We start from the raw sequence: 26,975 nt of genomic DNA on the forward strand, positions 1-26,975 counted from the left end.
GGGGGGGGGGGGGGGGGGGGGGGGGGGGGGGGGGGGGGGGGGGGGGTGGGGGGGGGGGGGGGGGGGGGGTGGGGGGGGGGTGTTCAGACTACACTCACTCCCAGCCATGTGTCTCCAGTATTGTCCTCTGTCTCGGTATGCTCCAGCCAGGGGACATCATGTCTGGAGCTGTTCTTGGCCCCACAGGCTTCTCTGTGCCTTAGCAGCTCCATACACCGACATTGTCCTTAGGGCTTAGTATGCTGACATGGGGTCTAGAACCTCACTCTCTATTTTTCCTTGGTTTGCTTCCTGTGGGCATGGCATGCCAGCCCCTCTCCCCAACCTGTAGCTTTACTGTTGTCCTCTGCAGCACATACTTCTAGGGAGGGTCAGTTGCCTCTGATTGGGGCCGGCCCTGTAGCCCTCTCTGTTCACGTGCTGCTCCCTGCGGTTACATTGCCCTCAAGGTTTAGTGTGCTGTGGTGGGGTCTGCATGCACACTCCCAATTCTGTGGAGACATAACCAAGACTCTCCTCCTGGGGGGGTTAACCCCCTGCTTTCCCAGTGTCATCATTTCCCACTATTTCCCCCCTTTTCTCCCTTCCCCTTCTCCCCGTTCCTCTTCTTTGGGTTGCAATGACATGTACATCCTTGCGTTTGGCCTGTCCCCCACCCGACTGCCTATATACCAGCCCATATAGTGGGAGCTAAGTGGCTTTTCTTCTATACCTACTGTGCTGATTATATTTTACCTCAGAGGACTCATGTTGTACTTTTCCTTTTGTGATTGGCTAACTTCACTTTGCATAATTTCCTCCAACTCTTCCCATGAAGCAATGTGCTTCATGTGATCATCAGGGCTTTTTAGTCATGCATAACGTAAGTGCGCCATTATGTGTATGTGCCAGTTTTCTAATCTACTCAGCTATCAATGGGAATTTAGGTTGTTTCCAACTCTTTGCGATTGTGAATTGAACCACAATAAACAGTGGAGTGCAGATGACTGGTTGTGGTCTATTTTTTACCTCTTCTGGGTATATGCTCAGCAGAGGGATAGCTGGGTCATAAGGTAGCTCAATTTCCACTTGCTGTAAATATTGCCTGATCACTTTCCACAGAGGCTGTACATATCTACCTGACCACCAGCAGTGGAGGAGAGTTCCTATCTTGCCACATCCCTCCAACATTTGTTGCTCTCTGATTGTCTGATTTGTGCTATCCCCAAGGGTGTTTGTTAGCTGGTATCTCAAAGTTGTTTTAATTTGCATTTCTCTGATGGCTAATGGTCAGGAGCACTTTCTCATATGTTTATTGGCCATTCAGGTCTCCTCCCTAGTGAAACTTCTGTTCAGGTCTTTTGCCTGCTTCCTCAGGGGTTAACTGTTTTCCTCTTTTGCAGGCCAGGAGGGTACTGTAGATTTTAGTAATAAGCCCTTTGTCTGTTGTGTCATTGCTAAAAATTCTCTCCCAGTCTGTGGGTTGCCTTGTTAACCTCTTGGTGAAGCCTTTACACACACACAGATGTTTTATCCTAAATATATCCCACTTGTCGATTTCAGGTTCACCTGTGTGTACCCTTCCCTATGCAGTTAGCCTATGTATTCCCTGAGCCAAAGTTCTTAGGTTTGTCCTGATTCCTTCGTTGATGGTCCTGATAGTTTGTCGGGGTTTAACATCTAGGTCTGTGATCCACCTTTAGATTCTTCTTGTGCATGGGGCAAGGTAAGGATCTTGTTTCATTTTTCTACAGGTGGATATCCATTGCTTCCAGCACCACTTGTTAAAGAGGGCGTCCACCTCCCACCTGAGCCTTTTTGGCCCTTATTGAAGATCAGTTGTCTGTATGCTGACGGTTTTATTCCTGGGTTTTCTGTTCTTTTCCATTGGTCTGAGTAGCTGTCATTATCCCAGTACCATGCTGTTTTGACCACTGTGGCTGTGTAGCAGGCGTGAAAGTCAGGTAAGGCAAGCTCTCTGACTTTGTCCTTCTTGAGGAGTTCTCTCCTGATTCTGGGCTTCTTCCCTCTCCATAAGAAATTGCTGGTCAGTTTTTCCAATTCTTTGAATAAGGCTGTTGGTATTTGATTGGGATAGCATTAAACTTTATAATGCCGTGGGTGAGATTGACATCTTTACTCTATGAAAGCTTATTTTCTGTGTAGATCCTACAAATGTATCTTGAGCTTCCACTGTCATCCATAACCTTTTGCAAACCAGAGTCTCACAATTTAAACTCTAATATTCTAGTTCCTCCCTCTGTTTTGGATTATATGATTTACAATCCTTGGGTCACAGATGTGGGTGTGCTTGTTCCATGTGGACTTAGGTGACATGTCACTTGGATGGCTGCTTGTTTGGAAACAAGACTTTAAGACCCCAGAAACTATTCTAACAGCCGGGCACCATCTAGTTTTCTCACACCTTCTATGTTTCCTTCATGAGGGGGAGTATTGAGCAGGGCCATGTTGTAAGATCCATTCCTGGATCTATGCTTTTTATTTGCCTTTGTCTATAGCTTAGAGGTCTCCATGTTAATTTATGGTAGAGATGATTTTATTGATCATTTCCCTGGAACATAAGGATTTTCTGTTAATAGTGTCATGAATTAGCTCCTGGTACTAATTTTTAAAACAATGTTGAGAGAAGGATATTAGACCAGCATAGGCTAGCAAGTGAGTGGTTTTAACACAATAAAGTTATTTTCTTATAGTTTAGGAGGCTAGAAATCCAAATTCAAAACACCACCTCTACGGGAAGGCTTTCTCTCTGTTGGCTGTAGGAGAAGATCCCTGTGTCTTTTCAGCTTCTATTCCTCAATTCCTTGATGATCTTCATGTGGCGTGGTGTCTGTCTTCCCTCATATTTGCTTTCTTCTCCAGACCCAGTGCGATGGTTACATAATTTCATGTGGACTTGAAGATATACAAGTTTAGGGATGGTATTCAACCTGTCAATCAGGTCACAGCTAATGGTACCTCTGTGGGTGTGGCCTTCTCCTAAAGAGGGTCCAGGGAAACTCCCCCTGTCTCTCTGCCTTGAACTTCCTGCTTGCTGGCCACCCTGAATGCTGCTGGAGCCCTGCCATGTTTCCACTGACCTTGGATCCACACGACTTTGCATCCACCAACCTGTGATCTTCTTGCACTCTGCATTATTGCATGGAGCTGTGTGAGTCTGAAGACAGATTATGGACTAGTATCGAACTTATGGACTTGAGTTGGACTGGCCTGGGATACTTTCTGTGTGTGTGTGTGTGTGTGTGTGTGTGTGTGTGTGTGTGTACAAGAGAGCTTTATATCAAAGAGTACTTGTATATTAAGAAAACATCCTAGCCCAGTCCAGATCAAGTCCATAAGTCCAGTATTAGCCCATATGTCCGATACCAGTTGAGATAGTTTATTGTGCCAGCCTGGCTGATAGACGCAGGTGGGATTGACTGAGGGGCGGAGAGATGGATGGTTTGGTGAGCCTTGCCTTTCTTGTCTCTCGCTCTGTGATCATCGGACCAGTGTGCGGCTGCCTAGCTTGTTCTGTGCCTCAATTTAAAGGCTACACTGCCTGTGGGACGCCTAGCCTGTGGACTGTGTTGCTGTAAGTTGAGGTCCCTTTAAGACTTCTCTGGAGCTGGGGACTGGCGATTGGTGACCTGCCTTGTGATTGGCTGCTGTGCTGACATAGCCTAGCTCTCTCTACAAATAGAGGAAGATCTGGCATCAGATAGAGACTTGAAGGACTGCTAGTCTCTCAACTTTCTCTCACGGACATGAGTTGCACTAAGCCGTTTATAGTGCTTCTAATTTAACTGTTTATTTCTTATATTGTATATTTATCTGTATATGATTTAACAGTTCATTTCTCGTTATATATCTAATTATCTTTATAAATAAATATATTATATTATTAGGAATTTGGTTTTATCTCTCTAGAGAACCCTGTCTAACACACCAGTCTATAAGTTCCTCTTCAGAGTCACGCAACATGTGTAATGATGCTGAATGGAGGAAGATCACAGGCCAGTGGGTGGAAAGTCCTGTGGGTCCAGTTCATGGTCACCAAAATATTCCTTCCTCGTAAGGGCCTGGGGGAGCTTGTCACTATTGTAGCCAAAAGATAGAAACCAGGTTGATTTTTTAAATCCTACATTTATTTCTGCATGTGCTGACAGACGGAAACCATAGGATTTGCCACCTCTGAACTGCTTCTAAATTTAGTCAAAATCAAACGAGTTATATACCTTCAACTATGTGACAAGAAACAGGCTTTGCAATAATCCCTGGAGGTAATTAACAGGGTTTTCAATCATCAGAGGGCTATTAAGCAACAGAACAAATGGGAGCAAGATTTACAAGAAAACAGTTAGTCCCCCAAGGGACTAACAGACCAACAATGGATATCTTCATTACTCCAAAAGCTGTCAGATGGTTATCCCCTAAGGAAACCTCAGACCAGTACCCACTAAGGTTGCAGGCTCCACTGCTTATCGCAATGCTGCTCCCCCCACCCCCCGCCCCCCAGGTGCGCTGCAGCAACGCAAGGGGATTGTAGAGACCAAATCTTGCTGCACAGAAGCCTCCTGCCCCCCCCCCGCCCCCCCCCCACCCCAACACCAATTCTCCTTTCCTGAATTATACCACCCTTGACTAATTAACAGGTTTTGAAACAGGCCCAGGCCTTAAATAATTAACAGGTTTAAAAGGAATTTTTTTACTATAAAGGAGGGGGCTCTTACATCGTCAGTCCCTTTTAACAAACTAAATCTCAACAGACCAAGTCCCAATTTAGGTTACATTTCCAGTGTTTGAGTACCAGCAAACTAACTCTATCACCCCTCTAGCAATACCATTTCAGTTGCTCTGGCTTCTTGCTATAGCTTTCATCTTAGAATCATAAAGCAAAGAGATTCCTTCACAAAAATAAAGGGAAGGAGCTTGTTTACAGATTTCCTTGTCTATAGGGGGCTTCAGAAAATTCGTGGAAATACTCCACTGTCTTCTAATTCTACTTTTCCCCAAAATGTTAAGCCCTCCTAAAGTCTCTCCCGACAGGTGTATCTACTCTCCTCAGAGTAGGCTGGGCTGCCCTGGAATGAGATGCTTCCTGAGAAACTTCTGGATCTCCTTCCAAGAGTGTTCCTGTGCAGAGGCATGACGGATCACCTCTCCTCCCCAGAGAATGGGAAGGTTGGAGCACCAGGAGCCAGAGCACAGTGGTGCGTAGCACGGTTCTATCAGGTGGCCGGCCCCAGGGTAAGACAGCAAGGTCCAATTGTTCTTCCCATTGCACCTCAGCTGTTCGATGGCACCTTCCGCACTCGCTTTGCTGTTTAGAGTCTTATCTTCTTCTCCCACAATAAAGAGGAATTGTGCCTGGGACTTTTCAATGGGAAAGAGAAAACGTCTATTGCCCTCCGCTTGAGGGTCCCCAAAAGAGTTACAAAACTCTAGTAATCCTAAGGCATTTATGGATACTAAATGTAATGGAATGGGCAAGGCCTGAAAGACCTGACCATGATATTCGTGAGGGTGCGAGAAAATAAAGTTGGGCCCATTAATAAGCACAGCAGCAGTGATTTGCTTTAGGTGAACTGCCATGGAGAGCCCGATCTCTGCTCCTTTGCACAAGGAGACAATCCCGATGCCTGGACCAAGGACCTGGAAGTAATGGAAAGGAGAGATTGATAGTATCCTTCAGGTCGCACATTCCCACAATGTCAAACTACTGAGGAACTTCAATGGCCACGTATTAATCCCAAGAAGCCCAGCTCAAGCATTCTGAAATATTTAAGGCATGCTCAAAGGAACGCCACCCTCAAATAAATGTCCAGCTTGACCTACTGAAGACAATTCCTTCAACATTGTGTTAGATGGTGAATTTTAGATGCCCTAACTAACCACCAATGTATTAGATACAGTAAGGGGTTTGAGCACATTTCTCTTGTGAATGACATGAGGCAGGGTATAACTGAAAGCTGTATTTTTTTTTTTTGCGCCAATGCTGAGCTCTCTCAAAGCTCAGATGAAATGGAACATTAGAAAGAAGGCAAGATCAGTAGGATAAAACAAAAACAAGACAAAACAGCAATTGTCATTCATTCCGACCTGTAGTCACCTTCTATGATGGAGTGGACCTCTCCCAAAGGATTCCCAAGGCCGGTACATTTCATGGGAGAGAACTGTCACATATTCTCCACTGGTGGGTTGGAGCTGCAGACCTCTCAGTTAGCAGCTACAGGGCTAACTGCTGTGTTCTCGGGCCTGCTGATTTGTAGTACAGACCCTGAAAACTTAAAGGTTTCTAGACTAATTTGGTTTGTTTCCCAAAAGAGAGATTTCATAAAGAAGGGGCCGTGGCTGGGCTTTCCCTCTCACTGTCAGTCATCCGACAAGTATCTGCATATCATCCATCCTCCGTCAAGTCCTGGGAGCCCAGCTTCTTGAGCAAAGGCACCCTCTCATTATTAAGGAACACACTGTCATTTGCTGCTGAGGTACAGGGGGCGGAAAGAGAGAGAGAAAAAGATTGCAATCGTTTGCAAATCCTATGAGATTAGAATGCTTGTAGCAAAACCTATGCAGATAGGCAGAAAATAACGGCAGGATCAAAGAAAGATTCTCATAGAAAATAGCCCATTGACTCAGCCATTATATTAAAAATACAAGGATAATTTTAAAACCATTAGTATAAAATCATAGAAATCTTTATCAATCTTTATCTTTATTCATCAAAAATATTAAAATGCAACATTATTGTTTCTCAAACTATGAGTATGATTATGAGAGCAGGGTCAGGAAATTATAGAAATATTAATCCATGTGATTGTAGAAATCACCTTAAAGGCAATTTGATGATGGGGGAGGGGGGGCTCTAAAATTGATGTGGGGGTGCTTGTACAATTCTCCGTGATATGATTGAATGATTGAACTATTGAATTATATGATATGTAAATCACTTGCCAATAAAACATTTGAAAGAGAAATCTCAATCCACCTTCCTGGTAACACTAAGGTTCTGAGCCAAAGCGGGAATCACTTCTGTCTCTATCTTCTGTCACATGACAGAATCAAATACCTAAGTTGATGTCTAGGCCACCATCCGCCACTTATAGCTGAAACATTCCCAAGAGATTCGACCTTGGGACCAGTCCAAAAATTCAGAAGGAATGAAGAGCAGTGCTTCGGAGGGACCACAGCTCCTTGAGTTCAGAGCTGAAGTTGAGAAGTGGCAAAATAAGGCTGGGGGAGGGTGGGGGGAGGGAAGAAAAGCAAAACATCAACCTGATTATTAGTGTTGCAAAGCACACTAAGCAACAGGAGTTCGCTTCCTAACGGCAGCAAGGGATCAGGAAAAAAGTCTGAAGGATGAGCACATAAAAAAGATGAAGAATTATGCACAGGCCATATCACAAAACATTTTATAGGACATGCTAAGAAGCCTAGCTTTTATCCAATGGTGAGTGAAAGAGCGTCTTAAACAAGTGAGGAAAATCACTGCTCGACAAATCCCACTTTTACACCTCTGTGTCTGACTTGCAAAAAGTGAGACAGAAAAGCCAGTTGGTTTCAATGGTGCAGGCAAGAAAAGATGGCACCAGGGAGGATGAACAGGTAGCAGCATGTTCATCAGCTATTTATAAGTGTAAAATGTACATCATGCGGCCACCAGTTTAGTATTGGAGACCTAAGAGGGAGGCAGCGGTGGTGTGATGTGGAGAGAGGAGTTAAAGTTTCTTTGTGGCTCAAAGTAAGGGCTCAATCTCACTTGAGTATGGACTGTCTGCAGGATGGGATGCCCAAGAGCCTTGTCTGTTCTCTAAAACCGAACTTAATCTCTTGTTAGAAAAATAAGACAATTGGGTCTCCATGAGTGTTTGTTTTGTTTTGTTTCTTAGAAAAAGATGCATGACTGTGTCAAGTATACTCAGCTGATAGAAACAGAGATTCCTAGTACAAGGGAAAGTAATCTAGGCAGATTGAGGGAGCCATCCATACTATCCATTTTCTGCCCTACATATGTGGGGCTTCAAAATGTTTGTGGGAAAAATCCATTATGTTTCCATTCTATTTCTCCACGATTTTAAAAAATTCATTAAGAGGAGTTTATTTGAATCAACAAAAAACCTCTTCCAATGGGAAAAAAGAAGGGTGTTGATGAAGATGTGAACAAATTAGAACACTCTTTCATGGCTTGTGGAATCATAAAATGATACAGCCAACATGGAAGAATTCAACAATTTATTTAAAAGTTAAACATATATTTACTATATGATTCAGCAACTCTACTCTAACACATACACTCAAATGAATTAAACAGAATGTAAAGAGATGTGCACAATGTTCATCAAAGCTCTATATGCAATAGCAAAAGAAGCAATCTAAATGCCCATATACAGATGAATGGCTAAATAGTAGTGTGTACACGAAGTAGTGTCTACAATGAAGTATTGCTTGGTTATAAAGGGAAATGAAATCCTGATACCTGGATAAACCTGGAAAATATGCTGAATGAAATGAGTCAGTCACAAAAACACAATTATTGTATGATCCCATTTATATTAAATATCTAGAAAGATGTAGAAATTCAGTTCAGTAGTGGTTACCAGATCAGGATCCCTGGTGGTACTGATGGGTAATCATTGGACTATTATCAGAAGGTTGGTGGTTCAGCCCCACCAGCTGCTCCACAGGCTAATGAGGAAGCTGTCTACTCCTGTACAGATTTACAAAGCCCTGGAAACCCTATATTGAGTTGCCAAGAGGTGAAATGGACTCAGTGGCAGTGGGCTTTGATTTGCTTTTGAAGACAGATGAGCAGGAAGAAGAAAAGAAGACAAAATACTTAGAGTTTCCAGTTAAGGGTGATGCTCCGGAAGTTGATTGATACTGTTCTGTAACACACAATGACAATGTCTCTAAGGTGAACCAAAGAAATGTATATAAACTATAGATGCAGGAATGGATTTTGTGTTTGCACTTAATTCTAGCTCCAATCTAAGAACAAGTAGTTCTTCTGACATGCCCCTGCCTGATGCTCACCCCCCAGAAGAAATCACTGAAGATAATGGATGCTATTATTTTTTTAAATGTGGTGAAAAAACTACATAATGTCTGGCTATCAGAAAGAATAATGTCTGGCATCTTAAAAGCTTGTTTTCAAATAAGCAGCCATCTAAGTGAGGTGTCAGTTAAACTAAGTCCACATGGAAGAAGCACACCAGCCTGTGTGATCCAAGGATTGAAAAATGAGGACCTAATGCCAGGGGGTTTAAGTGGAGAGAAAATGTTTTGAGAATGATGTACAAATGCACTTTACAAAATTGATGTGTGTATGGATTGTGATAAGAGTTCTATGAGCCCCTAATAAAATGATTTAAATATATATTTATTTAAATCATTTTATTAGGGGCTCAATATATATATATATAACACTATATTCATTCAAGTCAGTTACATCCCTTTGCAGAAGGGCTACATGGAGGAGACGAGCCAGTCAGGGTGTAGTGTAGCAATGATGAAACATACAATTTTCCTTTAGGTCTTGAATGCTCCCGACGCCCCACCCCCCACCCCCCCTACAGTATCAGATCCAATTCTGCCTTAAAAATCCGGCTAGACCAGAGGATGTACACTGGTACAGATAGGAACTGGAAACACAGGGAATCCAGGACAGATGAACCCCTCAGGACCAGTCATGAGAGTGGAAATACCTGGAGGGTGGAGGGAAGGTGAAGGAGAAAGGGGGAACAGATTACAAGGATCTACATATAACCTCCTCCCTGGGGGATGGGTAGCAGAGAAGTGGGTGAAGGGAGATGCCGGATGGTGTAAGATATGACAAAATAATAATAATTTAGAAATTATCAAGGGTTCAAGGGGGAGGGGGAGCAGGGTGGGAGGGAAAAAAGGAGGAGCTGATACCAAGGGCTCAAGTAGAAAGCAAATGTTTTGAGAGTGATGATGGCAATGTATGTATAGATGTGCTTGACACAATGGATGGATGGATGGATTGTGATAAGAGTTGTACAAGCCCCCAGTAAAATGATGTTTTTAAAAAATTCCAGTTAATACAACGACTGTGCAAATTTACACAGCAACCACTAAAGCTAGTGATGAAGAAATTGAAAATTTCTACCAAACTCTTCAGGTTTAAATTAGTCAAATATGCGATCAATATCCATTGATCACTATTGGTAATTGGCATGCAAAAGTTGGAAACACAGAGGAAGGAGCAGTTGTTAGCCAATATGGCCTTGGTGATCGAAACGGAGCTGAAGATCACGTTTGAACTTCATAAGACCAACAGCTTCTGCATTGAAAATACCTGTTTCATGTGGTGACTGTCCGCATAGACCACACCAGAGGGGATATCTAGGGATCAAATGTATTACCTCTATGGAAAGAGACGGTGTGGGTCAGAGTTGTATCCTTTCACCGTACTTAATCGGTACGAGGAGCAAATCATCAGAAAAGCTGGACTCTATGAAGAAGAATTCAGCCTCGGGATTATAGGAAGGCTTATTAACAACTTGCGATACACCCGTGATACCACTTTGCTTGCGGAAAGCAAGGAGGACTTGAAACCTTTGCTGATGAAGATCCCTGGCTGCAGTCTTCAGTGTGGATTGCAACTCAGTGTAAAGAAAACCAAAATTCTCAGACTGGGCCAATAGACAACATTATGATCAATGGAGAAAAGATCAGAGTTGTCAATGATTTCATTGGTTTCAAGGGTTCAAGGGGGAGGGGGAGCAGGGTGGGAAGCACAGTCAATGCTGATAAAGCAACAGTCTGGATTTCCAACGACATATGGCATTGGGCAATCTGCTTCCCACGACCTCTTCCAAGTGTTGAAAAGCAAAACTGTCCTTTGAAGCCTTTGATGAACCTGCCCCGGTTCATGGTGTTTTCGATTGCCTCATATGCTTGCACATGTTGGGCAATGGGTAAGAAAGACTGCAGGAGAATTGATGCATTTGCATCATGGTATTGACAAAGAATATTGAAAGCACCATGGACCACCAGAAAAAAAAATCTGTCTTGGAAGAAATTCAGCCAGAATGATCTCTAGAAACAAGGACAGGGAGACTTTGCCTCACTTATATCGGACCTGTTATCAGAAGAGACCAGGGCCTGAAAAAGGGCACCATGCTTAGTAAGGCAGAAGACCAGTGAAGGAAAAGAAGAAGCCAGTCAGTATTCTTCCTAGATTTACACAACAGCCCCAACACTGGGCTCAAACAATGATGATGGTGAGGATGGCATAGGAACAAGCATTTTCTGTTCTGTTGTACATAGGCCCTCTCAGTATCACTACCAACTTGATGGCACCTAACAAAAATGACACTTATATAAGCTCAACTGTCAGCCAAACAGTAGACAGCCCTGTCAGTTGAACAATAACATACAGAAAGTACATGCTCTTTAGAAAAACCATGTCAGACCAAAAGGGCAGGATTTGCCCAGTGATACAGCTCAGAAGGCAAGAAGTAATAGGAATGAAAGAGGCATGAGAAAGGTAAACACAAGGAGGAAGTGGGGAAACTTGTTATATTCTAGGGTTGCAATCAATGTCACAAAACAAAAAGCAGATGAATTGTTGAATGGAAAACCAACTTGCTCTGTAAACTTTCACCCAAATAAAAAATGTTTTAAATCCCTTTGATCTCTGAAATTTTATGTCTTGCAATAAAAAATATAGTTTCAGTTATGTGATATATATGTAATATATATATATGTAAGTAAAAAAATATTGCTAGCACATTGAGCTGCCAGCATTTTCAGGGGCATCTTTAGGAGCTATCACCATGACAGAAGACATCAAGACCAAAATCAAAAACTACCAAACTGACCCTTCAGACAGCCCCAACCAGAACCAAACCAGGAATTGCTGGCAGACTGCCCAGGCTTCCAATGCCAAAAGGTGTGATGTCTCCATAGGTCAGTGATATCAGTGCCTGTACAAGTCCCTCTGCCCCAAATTCTGGGTGCCTACCTGGGACGATGGGAAGATCGGAACAGGCCCTCCTCACTTCTCTCCTAGGATCTTGAATCATGACTTAACTCAAAATAACTCATTGGAAAAATGAAAGAAAGAAAAAGTTGGGTTCCAGTTCATATCTGCATGAGTTTTATTCCAAACAAAACACAGTTAAACCTGGCTCTGCTATCAGTAGAGTGGCATAGTGGTTACATGTTGGGCTAGGATCCATGAGGTCAGCAGTTTGAAACCACCAGCTCTTCCATGGGAGAAAGATGGGCTTTCTACAGTGACAATCTTGAAAACCCAGGGGCAATTCTACCCTGTCCTAGAGGGTGGCTATGAGTTACCATGACTCCATGGCAGTAAGTTTGAGTGTTCCCTGCTATCAGGAGATGACTATAGAAAAGTTCTCTCAGTGAGGCATGTGTCTTAATCTTGTCTCTGGTGGTTGCTTTCCAAAAGAACTGCCAGCAGAGCTCCATTCTTAGGGGATCTGCTGAGCCAGTTACACTCAAGGCATAGAGGTCACCCAAGGTTATGGTGAATGCTTTGGGGGATTGTTCACAGATTTTTTTCAAGGGCATAGGATAATCATGGGGCCTTATTGCGTAGATGTTTTTTAAAAATTGAAAATTGCATTGGTGAGAACCAGACCAGGAAATTTTCAGGGAGGAATTTTCCCCCCTATCCCAACAATGAGCCTGCTAATTCTTCAACCATAGCAAGGGCCAGCCTAGTTTAATTTCCTTGGGAAATTTTACCGCCTCCACCCTCCAGCCCTGATCTTGGCCCTTTGGACTTATGTTTGTTCCCCTAAACCCCAAAGGACATTGGAAGGAACGTGATGGGGGTTTCTCAAGGATGCCAAAGCAGTTGTTTTGACAAAGAATTCTTCAGGGAAGAGTTAGAGATGGAAACACGCCACCTCTAGAACAGAGTTGGAGAGATGTCAAGAAACAATGACTTCATATATTAAAATTTTTGTTTAACAAATGCTTCTACCCCTCAGGACCAATAATGAGAGAAGAGATACCAGGAGGGGTAGGGGAAGGTGGGGTGGAAAGGGGGAACCGATCACAAGGATCTACATATAACCCCCTCCCTGGGGGACGACAACAGAGAAGCGGGTGAAGGGAGACATTGGGCAGTGTAAGATCTGAAAAAATAATAATAATTTCTACATTACCACGGGTCTGTGAGAGAGGGAGGGTGGGGGAGGAAGGGGGAAAAATGAGGTGCTGATACCATGGGCTCAAGTAGAAAGAAAATGTTTTGAGAATGATGATGGCCACAAATGTACAAATGTGCTTGACACCATGGATGGATGGATGGATTGTGCTAAGAGTTGTACGAGCCCCCAATAAAATGATTTTAAAATAAATAAATGTTTATGCTAAAAATATGTTTCTGTTATTTTGTACACTTATTTTATTGACACATGTGCATATGTGTCTAATTTACTGAAGGAGACTCATACTTGGAAGTAAAAAGGAATCTGACCATGCAATATTATGTTCTTTTGAAATGTGCTGAAACCTAGAGAAAAGGCAAAAATTACCTTAGGATGACTCAGAAGAAAGTTAGCAGCTTCCTCAAAATAGTCCAAATCGATTTTTTCTAATTGGGGAGGCAGGTCTGCATAGCCAAAGTAAGCCAGAGCCAAGGAGGCAAAGCCATGGCTGGCCAGGAGACTGGCCCGGAATTCCATCAGGCCGCCACCAGTGCCAAACAAGTCGAGCACTCCGGGGAAAGGCCCATCTCCTGCAGGAAGACACCGCGGGATGGGGGAGAAGAGAGAAGGAGAATGACCACAGGAGAACAAGGTGAAAAACCAACCACAAATTTCGGAATTTGTCTGTACATTTTCAAACCCAATTCCAAAAGGCTGGGCCTGGTGTCTGTGGGAGAATGAAGGTGTACTAACTAGATCACGGAACCCAGTATCCAAACGTTGATGGGAACTCACCTTCACAGGCACGTTTAATCCCCGCAGCCAGAAAGAATGCCACTCTGAGCGCTCCCTTTCTAGATGCTTGGCGTAAAGAAAGCCTTGAAATGAAAACAATGCTTTTTTGGGGGGGTTCCTTCTCCCTAACAGTTGCATTGGCATAGAATTCACTTATACAATTCAATATTCAACCACACCAAGAAGAGTTGTACAATCATCGCCACAGTCAGCTTTACACCAGTGTCTTCAATCAGGTACTCGTGAGCAGTAGCTCCCCATTCCCCCAGCCGCCTGCCAGACCCCCAAGGGAACATTAATCCAGTTACTGTCTCTATTGATTGACCTCTCCTGGATTTCATGTGTGGAAAAACACAACCAACAAACAAACAATCAGAACAATTCAGAAAAACTAACAAGAATAGCAGAGTAAAACAGACAGAAGCCTCAATCAAGAAGAAAGCAGAAAATACTAAAAACTAGAACAAATTCTAATGGATCATAATGAAATTCAAATGACAGGGTGCTAAATTTTAACCTTAAATGGGTCTTGTTAACTTTTGAAAAGGTGCAGAAGCTACGGAAGTCTGTGACTGTTGGAAATCACATGCAAAATATGGTATATGTGCGTCCGATTAACTGAATGTTGTCCCCCAAGTCTATGTATTATGAGTCCCTAAATCTGTGGTTAAGGAGCTGTGGGTTACACAAAGGTTAAAAGGTCAGCAGTTCTAATCTACCAGATGCTCTGCTGGAGAAAGTTGTAGCAGTCAGCTTCCGTTAAGATCACAGCGGTAGAAATCCTATGTTGGGGTGGGGGGTGGTGGGTGGGGTAGGTGCCATAGAGTCGGCTCCCTATGTGCAACAGAATGCAACACCACCTGATCCTGAGCCATCCCCACAATTGTTGTATGCTTGACCCACTGGTGCAGCCACAGTGTCCATCCATCTCGGTGAGGGTCTTCCTCCTTTTTGCTGCCCCTCCACTTTGCCAAGCATGGTGTCCTTCTCCAGGGACTGGTCTCTCCTGCCAACATGTCCAAAGTATGAGATAAAGCAGTGGTTCTCAACCTGTGAGTCGCGACCCCTTTGGGGGTCAAATGCCTCTTTCACAGGGAAGACCATCAGAAAATCTTTATCCGTCTCCAGGTGGTCCACCCACATGCAGATGCACCCACATACGAGTACCTGGTGTAAAGACTGTTACCCATGCTACACCATGCTTCAAGACAACATTTCATTCATTTGTCATTAGAAATAAATATTTAACAATCTAGAATTATATATTGTTTTTGTGATTAATCACTATGCTTTCATTACTATGTTTAATTTGTAACCATGAAAATACATCCCGCATATCAGATATTTACATTACGATTCATAACTAGCAAAATAACAGTTATGAAGTAGCAATGAAAATAATTTGATGGTTGGGGGTCACCACAACATGAGGAACTGAATTAAAAGGTCACGGCATTAGGAAGGTTGAGAATCACTGAGATAAAGTCTCACCATCCTTGCCTCTAAGGAGCATTCTGGCTGTACTTCTTCCAAGAGAGATTTGTTTGTTCTTTTGTCAGTCTATGTATGGTACTTTCAATATTCTTCACCAGTGCCATAGTTAAAATGCATCAGTTCTTCTTCGGTCTTCCTTATTCAGTATCTAACTTTCACATGCATATGAGGCCATTAAAAAGACTGTGGCTTGGGTCAGGGACACCTTAATTCTCAAAGTAGCATACTAATTTTCAACATTTTTAAAGCGTTCTTGTGTAGCAGATTTACCCAATGCAGGGTGTGGATTGAGCTCTTAGATGCAGCTTCCACGAGCATTGATTGTGGATCCACCAAACCAAAACTGAACTCACTGCCATCGAGTTGATGCCGCCTCATTAAAACTCTATAGGGCAGTTCTGCTCCTAAAAAGAGTTCCAGTCTTGGGAATCCATCAGAGGTAGTTCCACCCTGTCCTAAAGGGTCTTTATGAGTCTGAATTGAATTGATGGTAGTGAGGACTCCTTATTGGAGTAGAAAGCCCCGTCTTTCTTGTGCAGGGTGGCTAGCAGTTTCGAACTCCGGACCATGTGAATCGCATCACCTACATAGAGTGTCTCAGGTGTAAATCTTTACAGAAGCAAGTGATCTCAGTGCTTACCCAGCAGTGCCCCCTTGGCCTCCAAGGAGCCCAGGAATAAAAACAAAAGAGACAAGAACCTTTCGCTAGACGCTACAGAGAGAGAGAGAGAGAGTGTTTTCCTATAGAGCCAGCACCCTGGATTCAAACTACTAGCCTCCTAGACCAAGTGAGAATAGATTTGTTTGGTAATACCACCCACTAGTGGCACTTCTGTTATCCTAGCACTAGGTAACTAAGACACCCTGCAAGTTACCAGTGAACGGTCTGTGGGGCTCACCGACATATCACAGAATGGTTTTGAAACGGTATGCCACATAAAATCAGGAGCTCTACTGCACCTATCTGACTGTACAGACATGAAATCTCACATGTAAGAATTTATGAGTAGTGAGTCCTTCCAAGCAATAACACTGTGCATTCACTACAGCCTAATTCATGGAAGAAAAATAATCATAGCCAGGCTGTTAATTTACACCCACTCTGTGTGGGGCTGCTTGTTTACACAATATAGTAGAACTGAAAGAAGCTTATGATGCATTTATTGGGGGTACTATATGTTTATATAAGTGGTTTGGGATAGAAGATTGGACTTATCCATGACTGAAAGCATGGCTTGATGTAAAAAGCCTATTGTGAAATTTCCCTAAATACCCATAATTTTATGATTATATCATCTTGAGGGGAAAAAAAGAACTAAAACTGTCTGTAAAATTTTTGTAAAAAAAAAAAAAAAAGAACTAAAACTATATAAACTATATTTTGGTTTAAAAGTATCATTTAATATACAGACATGAAAGTTTATTATTGGTTACCTGGTGCAGGAGAGATGGAGAAGGGTGAGTTACTTTTTAGAAAGCATTGTTTCTGTTTATGGTGATGGGAAATTTGGCAAAAATTTTGGTGATGGGTAAAGAATATGTTAATGTAAAAAAAGAATATGTTAATGTAATTGGTGTCACTCCATTGCATATGTGAAAAAATACTGAATTATCAAATGTTGCATTACACATTTTTCCAACAATTCTTTAAAATTGCTGTGTGAGTAAATGGGTAAATATGCTTTAGCACTTTCTGATGAGCAGGATTTGGGAAGCGTTGAAATGTCTTGCCTTCCTTATCTGAGAAGAAAGCTGAAGTTGAGAAATGCCTTCAGACCTAACTCCACCACGGTAGGTCCCCATACAACCTAACCTCTTGTCCCCTCAGAATAAGCACCTACTGAAGTTTAGGTCACTTACTTCCTGGGCCCCCGTGCAATAAAATAGTCCATATACTAATTGTTAGAATTAACAAAACAACAGATTTTCTGGAAAAGGCCATGAGTTAGAGTAAATTTGGAAAAGGGATAATTTACTCCTTATGCCATGTGTAATTACATGTTGTCACAAACCCTGAACCTTCAGGCCTATTCCACCCATCTCAGCTCTGCAAGTGGACTATTAAAAATAAAACCTAATAAACAGAATCAGTATATCCTGGTGAGTGATGACTGTATCCAGATCAAAGTATATGTGAGAGAGACCTGACACCTGGCCTACTGAAGGCTACTTTGGGGGAAATAACATTGCTTCATTCAGTCCTATAATAAACGCTGAGACGTGTATCAACAGATGTTTTGAACAAGTTTTTAGAATAATTGGTAAATAGATTTCACTCTGAGAAACTGAGTATTTTGGTAAATCTTCTAGCCATTAGCGAACATACTATATTGTTTACTGTTTATGCAATATTCTGTAAATATGTATTAATGGAAGGAAGGGTATAAATCTTTCTGTCTCCTCTCTCTTGTTGCGGCCTTTCCCTTCACTGTACCACTACCTTACTGTGACAGCTACACACCGACCTGTGTCTAAATTGTGTCTTAAACACAACAGCCTTCCAGAGAGACCTGGGACATGGTTCCAAGCTCTCAGAGTGAACACCTGCAGACAATCAAGCTTCAATCAGTTAGATTTCTCATAAATCCAAGTGTATGGACATTTCAAATTCAGAGGGCTCCTAAACTATATGCAGTTTCATCCTTAGACCAGCTGCAGAATTGTCGAGATTAAACTTGAACTGACATGTGGTGTGGCCGCATTCTTGTTCCCATCCAAAGTCAACCTTCACTCTCAGTCATCAAACACGTGCTCTTCACCGTATTATTCAGCTCTAACCTAAACTTCCAGGAGAATGAAGCAGTTCAATGAGGAAAATCAAAGATGCCAGTCATTCTACCCACCTGGAGGGAGAAAAAGGGCTCCCCGAATGCGACCTTCTTGGACTTGGGTTCGTGTCACACCTGGTGCCACATACCACCTCTCCACAGTCAGACTGGCCTTTGGAGCAGCTAACGGTAGCCTGATGTGAAGGTCATCTGAGTTATACAGCTTCAACTGGACCTGAAAGGGGCTATTTATCACATCTCGTTTTGACAATCTAGTCATTATCTTCTTGGGTTTCATGGACCAGAAAAGCCCCATAGGATGGACTCCAACATAATCACCTCCAAGGGCAGGATCACATTCCAGATCTACCTCACCAACTTCATTGGCTCTGTAGAAGGCTTGGGAATGAAATAGGTTTTCCTTTTCATCTTTCAGGGATGCCTCAAAAACCACCATCTGCAAGGGATTCAGGCCTGTGGCTTGGATGTGTATTGGCTCATCAGCAAGTGCACTTATAGGAGTGGCTGTCAGCTGAATCATTGTAACAATGTTGATCCTTGGAGGATGCTTCTGGAACGTCTTCAGTAAAATCTCAGAAAGAAAGAAAAGAGAATGAAAAGTATGCTGAGAAGGCTAATGAAAGGTAAAACAGACCAGGTGTCACGCTTGGGATTCAAACCAAACTTTCCAGTTAGTTAACACATATCCTGTTGTAATTTTCTAATGAAAGACACCTGAGAGTTTTCAATAGATTGCTAGAAGACTTAAAGCTAGTAGATACGTTTTACAATGACAATGAACCAGAGTAGAGGAAGCAACAGACATGAATTTTTAAGAATAATGCCTAAAGTTCAAAGGTAGATAGCATAATCCCCCCTTGCAGAAAGTGTGATTTGATTCCCTGATTGTTATTCTCCAACTCTGCTAAGGTCAACTCTTATACCTTGACCTCCTCGTTCTACATGCCAAGAAGGATTCAGAGGATTTTAAGTGTCCACGCTTCCCAATTTCCTCAAGATCTGTCTAGTGCATCCCTCACGCCAATCTGGAGGACTCCGTTCGGCTCCACTGGATACCTGCACTGTATAGCAGTCCCCTTGTAGGTTTGGGAATTCCACTTGCACGGTGTGTTGGACTCCAGTAGGATGAGACTCTAGGTTTGGGTTTCAATCACTCTAGGTTTGGGTTTCAATCACTTTAGGTGGTGCAGTAGGTGCACGTTCCTACAGAAGGAATCACACACAGCCTCTTCTCAAATGTGCAGTCCCTGACAGCATGGGGTCCCCAGTAAGCAGGGTAAACATGGGTGTTTATTTACTAATCTGTGGTGAAGCGTTTCACCTGTTTTCACAGTCACTGCAAAATGACAACATGTGGCGCACCCAGATCAATTACCCTTGTCAATTGACAAAATGTTCCAGTACGTGACCACTTTAAATAAAGGAGTGAACTGTGGAAAACATTAGCCCATGAAGGGTGCCCTGTGTGCTCAGCTCTGCAATGAAAGGTGGGTGGTTTGAAACCCCTCAGTTGTGCCCCAAAAGAAAGTCAAGGAGACCAGCTTCCATGAGGATTACAGCCAAGGAAATGCTGTGGAGCTCAGTTCTGCTCTGTGGGATGTGAGGAGGCCATGCATCAGCATCACCATCAGCATCAGCATCAGTACCAACTCGACAGCAACAGGTTTGGGTTCTTCCCTTTTCCTTTTGGAATGTGGGTATGCCTCCTGGGAGGACGCTTTAAGAGCAAAAACTGAGGCTTCCCAAAGAGAAGGGAGTTGGTTCCAAGATGGAGCATTGGAAATCTTGCTAATGAGTCTAACCTGCCGCCTGCCTACCAATTTAGACTCAATCAAGATGACTAAAATTTCCAGCCTGACATTAAACTATGGATTAGAGACTTGCCAGCCCCCACAGCTGTATAAACCAATTCCTTAAAAAACGTTTTTTTAGGTCTTTCTGTTAATGAGTATAGACTTTCAGCTAAGAGTGATAGATGACAAAATTTTGGAAATAGATAGTTGTGATGGTACAACATGGCAAATGTAATGCATACCACTGAATTCTGAACTTTAAAAAGGCTAAAATGGAAAGTGTCATGTTGTATATATGTATCACAACAAGATTTAACCAATTAAATAGTCTGAGATTTCTGGCAACTACCTACAGATACTCTTGGATTTATACCACATAAAAATTTCCCCCTATAGAAAATTGTTGTCATGCAGCAGGAAAGGCAGAAATTGTTGGAACTGAGCTGAGGAATGAATGATTATTAGTTGCTAGTGAGTCAAGTTCAACCCATGTTGACCCCATGTGTGCGGAGGACAATTACTCCGCGAGGGGTTTCAAGGCTCTCCTAAGCAGAACATCGGGTCTGTCTTCTGATGCACATCTGGGTGGGTTTACCGTCAACCTCCAGCTAGGGGTAACGTGTTCAAGCATTTGTCCTATCCGGGAACTTAAAAATTAAAGTACAGACAATTTGTTCAGTAAGTTTAACAGTTGAAGTGAAGTTCAGGAGTCGCTTCTTTGTGTGTTGTTTTCTACGGTATGATTTTCAAGGTGAAAGTGCCAAAGGCAGAACTATATGCTGTTATCAAGGGGCCAAAAGAGAGGTTTTGCTACTAAGAAATCAATGCAAAATAGAACATTGTCTGTGTCCCAAGCAGCTTTGTGTCAAATGAGTTTAGAGCAGAAACAGGCCCTGGCCAACTCCTTTCAATATTCCAAGTCTCTGTGGAAGCATTCAAAGTCAAACAGCAATGTCTAACATTACCAAGACCAGAATGCATACCTCCTCATAGTGGTTACACATTGGGCTGTGATGTGCATACTTTCCATTTCTAAATTGTATCTTAAATTGTATGCCATGGGCCAAATTAATACTATTAATAGAAGTACCCTCTGTCCCATAAGGATTATTTATAATATTCTCCAATAAAATGATAGTGTTATCTCTAAAGTGGACCAGGGACATATATAAACTGTAATAGATGCGTAGATTTTGAGCTCACACTTAATCATAAGTCTTCATCTAAGAACAATTCGTTCTTATGATGTGACCCTACTTGATAACTTGTCCTCGTGAAGAGATCACTGAAGATATAGGTATGAAAACAAAGTGTGGTGAAGAAATCAGATGGTTTCTGGCTATCAGAAAGAATAGCAGCTAGGCTCTCAAGTCTTGTACTAGAACAAGAAGCCATCTAAATGAGATGTCGCCAAGGTCCACCCAAAAGAAGCACACCAACCAATGTGATCAAAGATTTGTGAACAATAAAATCCAAGATCAGAGGGAGAGACTATATCAGAACTTAAATTCTGAGCACTCATTGACAGAGTTCTCACATGCACTAAATCTTCCATGAATTCCCTCGGCCCGTTGACCAAGAATATAAGTAGTCTTGCTCCTGGATAGAGAGCAGGAGAACATGGATTGCTGCAGACAGAACTCACTGGCATTTGTCAGTGCTGCCTCACAGCAACCCCTGTGGGTTCCTGAGACTGTAACTGTTTGTGGGAGCAGAAAGCCCAGATGTAGCTAAGGTCAAATTTAACATCTTACCATTTGTCTTTCCTTTTAACTCGTTTTCAACTCGTACTAGTTTATATTACATTCTGTGATCTCTTGAGCTTCTTCTGTGTTTTATTCTGTTACCGTTGCTGATTCTTTGGTTGTTGCTATTTTATTTTTTTTACTTGAATGCTTTTCTTCACATGAAACTCAAGATAAGTAAATCTATAGAGACAGCAACTAGACTGTTTCTTATGGTTATGAGAGGAGAGGTTGAGGAAAATGGGGAGCTAATAATGCATCCAAGAATGAAGGAAAGGTTTCAGAATCATTTGGGGGCAATGAATACACCACTCTCTTAATGTCTTTAAGCACTGAATTGTAAGCTACATGAATTATATGACCATAAAACTATACTTAAAAATAAAAATATGGTATCATTACAAATTCTATAGACACTAGCAAAATAAAATAGAAATGTATGCAAATAAACATGAAAATTTAAATGAGAAAAATTATATCTTTGACATCCTGGATTAATTATCTGCATTTTAGTACTAGGCAAAGTCCCCAGGTAGCCTGAACAGTTAAGCATTCAACCCTAGTGCAAGGTTGCTACTGGAACCTACCCAAAAGGGGCTCAGATAACAGGTCTGAGGGCTATCTTCCACATGAATGGTGACCACCTGTGCAGCACTTCCACCGAGGACAAAGGGTGTTACCAGGAGTCAGACTCGATTTGGCAGCAACGACCATATGTGACAGGGTCCCTCGGTGGAATAAACTTTGGTGACCTGCACATTCCCCACTCAAAAAGTAGTTTCACAGAATAACAGTTCGAACAAGACTTTCTTAGGCTAGCTGCAAATTGTGTTCTAAGTAAAATACAAATAGGAATTTAGCTAATGAAATTGGGACTGCTTCTTATTTAATATTTTATCAGTTCAGAAAATGAAGTGGCTTTTCCAAGTCCTGTTAAGAAAAGAGCCGTGAACTGCTTCCTCTTTGTAACATCAAGATATCAGAGATGTTCCCTTTCAGTCTCTAACTAGCCAGAACTAGAAACCCTACCAGTAAGTCTAAAGTATAAATACTTACCTGAGATCTTGTCAAAACACTTCTGCTGCCTCAGACGTAGAAGCAGAAAGAGTACCTACCCTCTTGCTCAGTTAGGGCCCAAAGTCTGGGGAAATCAACTCTTTCAATGACTTTGAACTGTCCTGTTTTCAGGTGCAAGTACTTGAGTCCTCTGGAATCTTTATTTCCAAAAATAAATGATTAACTTCAGCATTTTCAGTAGTCCCTGTAAATCAGTGGTTCTCAACCGTCTGAATACTGCAACCCTTTCATACAGTTCCTCATGTTGTGGTGACCCCCCAACTATAAAATTATTTTCATTGCTACTTCATCGCTGTCATTTTGCTACTGTGATGAATCGGGTGACCCCTGTGAAAGTGTCATTCGACCCCCAAAGGGGTCGTGACCCACAGATTGAGAACCGCCGCTGTAAATCCTAATCTCCAAGTACACTCTGCAGTCTGAAGACTCAACATACGCACAGCAAAGGTCGCTGGCGCCCAGTGTACTGGTCTGTGTGGCCAGGAGGGGCTCTGAGCTCATCTAGCAATTCAGCTCCAGGGACTCACGGCATTTTTGTCCTCCTGGCCCAGAGAGCAATTAAATGTATTCTTTTGTCTTTATTGTAAAAACTGATTGCAAACCGTAGGTCTTTTCCTATTGTGTTATTGTTGTTTTTTTAACATTTGAATGCACATAATACACAAGTACACTCACTGGATTCAGTGTCAAGTCTAAAGAGTAAGAGACGACTTTACTGTCCCAGCCATCACCTTCTTCTCCTGACCTAAGTACTGTTGACAGTTTTTTTATTGTACCAAAAAGTAGTTTCAAATATTTTTACATGTTAAACAAGTCAGGTATGTTTTAAAGGCTCACTGCTGTCAGTTGGCTCCCACATGCTGCAGAGCGGACCTGCTGCATAGATTTCCCCGGAAACCTTTCACAGGAAAACGATCGCTAGGTCTTTCCTCCCTGGTGCCACTAGGTGGGGTGAACAACCGAAGTCAAAGTGAGTTGTGGTTGCTGATGGGTACCACGGGATCAGTTCCGACTCATAGTAACCCTGTGTACAAGAGGAGACACGACCCCATCCTGCATCCTCCTCACCATTGCTCTGTTGAGCCCGTTGTTTCAGCCCGTTGTGTCAATCCCTGTTGTCCAGGGTCTTCTCTTTTTCACTGCCCTTCTGTCTCCCCTGACAACATGTCCCAAGTACATGAGATGAAGTCTCACCATCCTGGCCTCTCAGGATCATTCCGGTTGTACTTCTTCCAAGACACATGTCTTTGTTCTTTTGGCAGTCCATGCTACTTACAGTATTCTCTGCCAGGTCTATAATTCAAAGGCCTGAGTTCTTCTTCAGTTTTGCTTATTTCATGCCCAACTTTCACACATATATGAGGAGACTGGAAATACCATGGCTTGGGTTAATAACCAGGTGTAAACTGTTTGGCACCCAAATTATGGACTATTTTAACGTCTTCTTACTTCTTACTTTTCAACTTCTTATCCCATTAAAAAAAAAAAAGTTATTTTGAGGTAAAGTAAATTTAAAGAGTTCCAAAGCACCACATGGGCTTCCCATATGCCATTGCCTCAGGGGGTTTTGCTGATATTAACAGTTGACCTGCTGGTAGTCTGATTACCCAAACGAATAAGTTAACACAGAAAAATTACCATAAACTGCGGACTTTGCCACTAGTTTTCCAAATGACCTTATTCTGTCCCTAAGTCTAATGCAGAATCCCACATTGCATTTAGTTGTCATGTCTCTCATGTTCTTTCCCAATCTGTGTGGTTTGCTGTTTATTTGGTGATTTCTTGGACTAATTCTGCAAAGTTGATATAGTTTAAATGGTCGCTGAAGTTTCTGCACAGTAGGCTTAGTGGTCAGCCAGTGATTAGATTTCTTTTAATGCTTGGAACCAGAAAGGCTCCCAGCCTTTACCAAAGGTTCTGTCTGTGTGTGTGTGTGTGTGTGTGTGTGTGTTTGCCTTCCACACTCGGGCACATTGAACACGGCTCTCTCCTAGTGTGTGTGTGTGTGTGTGTGTGTGTGTGTTTGCCTTCCACACTCGGGCACACTGAACACGGCTCTCTCCTCGCTGCTACTTTCGGCTTGTGCAGAGCCTCCAGGTCAGCAAATACTGAGTTTAGGGCTTCCTCACCTTTTTCCTGGGCTCACATACAGCTGTATACTAGGGTGTGAATCTTTATATTTCCAGGAATAAAGTGGAGACTTTCAGAGCCATAGCTTCGCCTTTTTGCTGGTTTGGTCAGCTTCTTGTGTGCTCCAAACGTTTTTGCTGCCTTCAACATTGCTTTGTTAAATGGTTCTTGATTGTTTTCAACAAACACTTGCAGGAGAACGCTGTTTGTACTGAGTTCTGAACTAGGCCAAACGTACACGACTTCTGTAAGTAGGGATTTTGAGAAGCACTTCCAGCAAGGTCAAATAATGGTACCGGTAATTCCCTGAAAAACTACGTGCTTTGCAGTTCTCCATTCTGCCCCCTCTAGCGATGAAGAGATGTAGTGAGTTCTGATCAAGAAAAGGGTGTGGTATTGATGGGGAAGGAGCCCTGGTTGCATGGTGGTATAAATGCTGGGCTGCTAACAGAGAGGTCGGCAGCTCCACAAGAGAAAGACGAGTCCATCTGCTTCCACAAAGGTTTGCAGCCTTGGAAACCACATGGAGCAGCTCTCTTCTGAGTGATAATCTCTTTGACAGCAAATGTTAATTGGGGCCCACTTGGCACTGTTGGGTAAGAATTGGACTGCTGGCCCGAAGGTTGGTAGTTCAAACCCAACAGCTGCTTCTTGGAGAACGATGAGGTTATCTGTCCCTGTAAGGACTTACAGCCCCGAAAATCCTGCATAAAGTCACGAGGAATTGGAACCCAATCAATGGCAGGTTTTTCAGATATGCAGCCCTGGTGGTGTAGAGGATGACACATGTGGCTGCTAACCACAAGGTCTGTGGTTCAAATCCATTGACTGCTCCTCGAGAGAAAGATGAGGCTTTCTGCCTCCATAAAGATTTATAGACTCAGAAACCCACGGGCAATTCTACTCTGTTCTATAGGGTTGCTATGAGCTAGAATTGGCTTGATGGCAAAGGGTGGGTGGTGGATGCATTGACAGCCACCGGCAGTGGTGGTCCACTACAGCAGGGGTCCGTTAGAGGTAAGCAGCCATGGAGCCAGCCAAAGGGGAAGTACCTTATGCAGTCTGCCTGCAGTCAGGTGGGGAATCTCTATCCTAGATCAGAGCACTTTAATGGCAAGAGGACTTTCCAAAACCAAGCTCATTGTCATCAAGTCAATTCTGACTCATAACCACCCTGTAGGACAGGAAACCTGTGGATTTCTAAGACTGCAACTCTTCATAGGAGTAGAAAGCCTCCTCTTTCTCCCAGGGAGAACTGCTGACCTTGTGGTTAGCAGCCCAGTGAGTCACCCACTACATCACCAAGGTTCCTCTACCTTACAAACCACAAGATGCCATAGTATTTCGTCTGATGTATACCAAACATCTGCTTATTGGGGACTGTTGGCATCTTCTGTTTGGTGTTGGTGAGCTGGTGGTATAGTGGAAATGCACTGAGCTGCGATCCTAAAGGCCAGCCACTCTGTGGTGAAAAGATAGGGCTTTCTCCTCCCTTAGTCTTGGAAACTTACAGGGGCAGTTCTACCCGGCCCTATAGGGCAGCCATGTCGGCATCAGCTGTATGGCAGTGAGGTTTGGGGGGTTGGTTTTTTGGTAATAGGCCTGAGCTTGCTCTGAAGTAAACAACTTGAAGCCCAAACCTGGAGGTTGTTCTTCTCTCATATATACAACACCCACCCCCACCCCCGAACTATTCTTACCAAGTCCATTCCAGCTCAAGGACTCCATAGGGCCTGAGATGGAATTTTTTACAGGGGCACAGTCTCATCTTCCTCGAGTGGCAGGTGAGTTTAAACAGCTGGCCTTGGGGTTAGAAGCCCAATGCTTACCCTACAGTGTCATGCCGCCAATGGGAGCTTGTTTTAGTGAGTGCTGACATTGTTGACGTTCACTATCACCAATCTGGGGAGAGGCGGGGAGGAATAGGGCAAGTTAAAAAATTCTAAAATGTGTGCTTCTGAGGTTCAGCAGTTTTCTTAAATGAACACTTCTATTACTAGAAGCCTCTGGTTAATTTCCATT

General features: G+C 42.8%; 1 protein-coding gene across 1 annotated transcript; it reads right to left on the reverse strand.

Annotated features, from left to right (window-relative positions):
• Window positions 1-4,663: 4,663 nt before the first annotated feature.
• Window positions 4,664-22,906, reverse strand: LOC101654639 (bile acid-CoA:amino acid N-acyltransferase). Its single transcript, XM_004711067.2, has 4 exons — window positions 22,803-22,906; window positions 18,263-18,779; window positions 13,518-13,720; window positions 4,664-5,634 (listed from the first exon to the last, which is right to left on the reverse strand). Exons 2-4 carry the CDS (start codon window positions 18,726-18,728, stop codon window positions 5,044-5,046), a joined length of 1,260 nt encoding a protein of 419 aa, XP_004711124.1. The 5' UTR covers window positions 18,729-18,779; window positions 22,803-22,906; the 3' UTR covers window positions 4,664-5,043.
• Window positions 22,907-26,975: the final 4,069 nt, after the last annotated feature.

This window comes from Echinops telfairi, unplaced genomic scaffold (assembly GCF_000313985.2).
Source record: "Echinops telfairi isolate 266 unplaced genomic scaffold, ASM31398v2 ScPeMD7_7410;HRSCAF=8448, whole genome shotgun sequence".
NCBI lineage: Eukaryota > Metazoa > Chordata > Mammalia > Afrosoricida > Tenrecidae > Echinops > Echinops telfairi.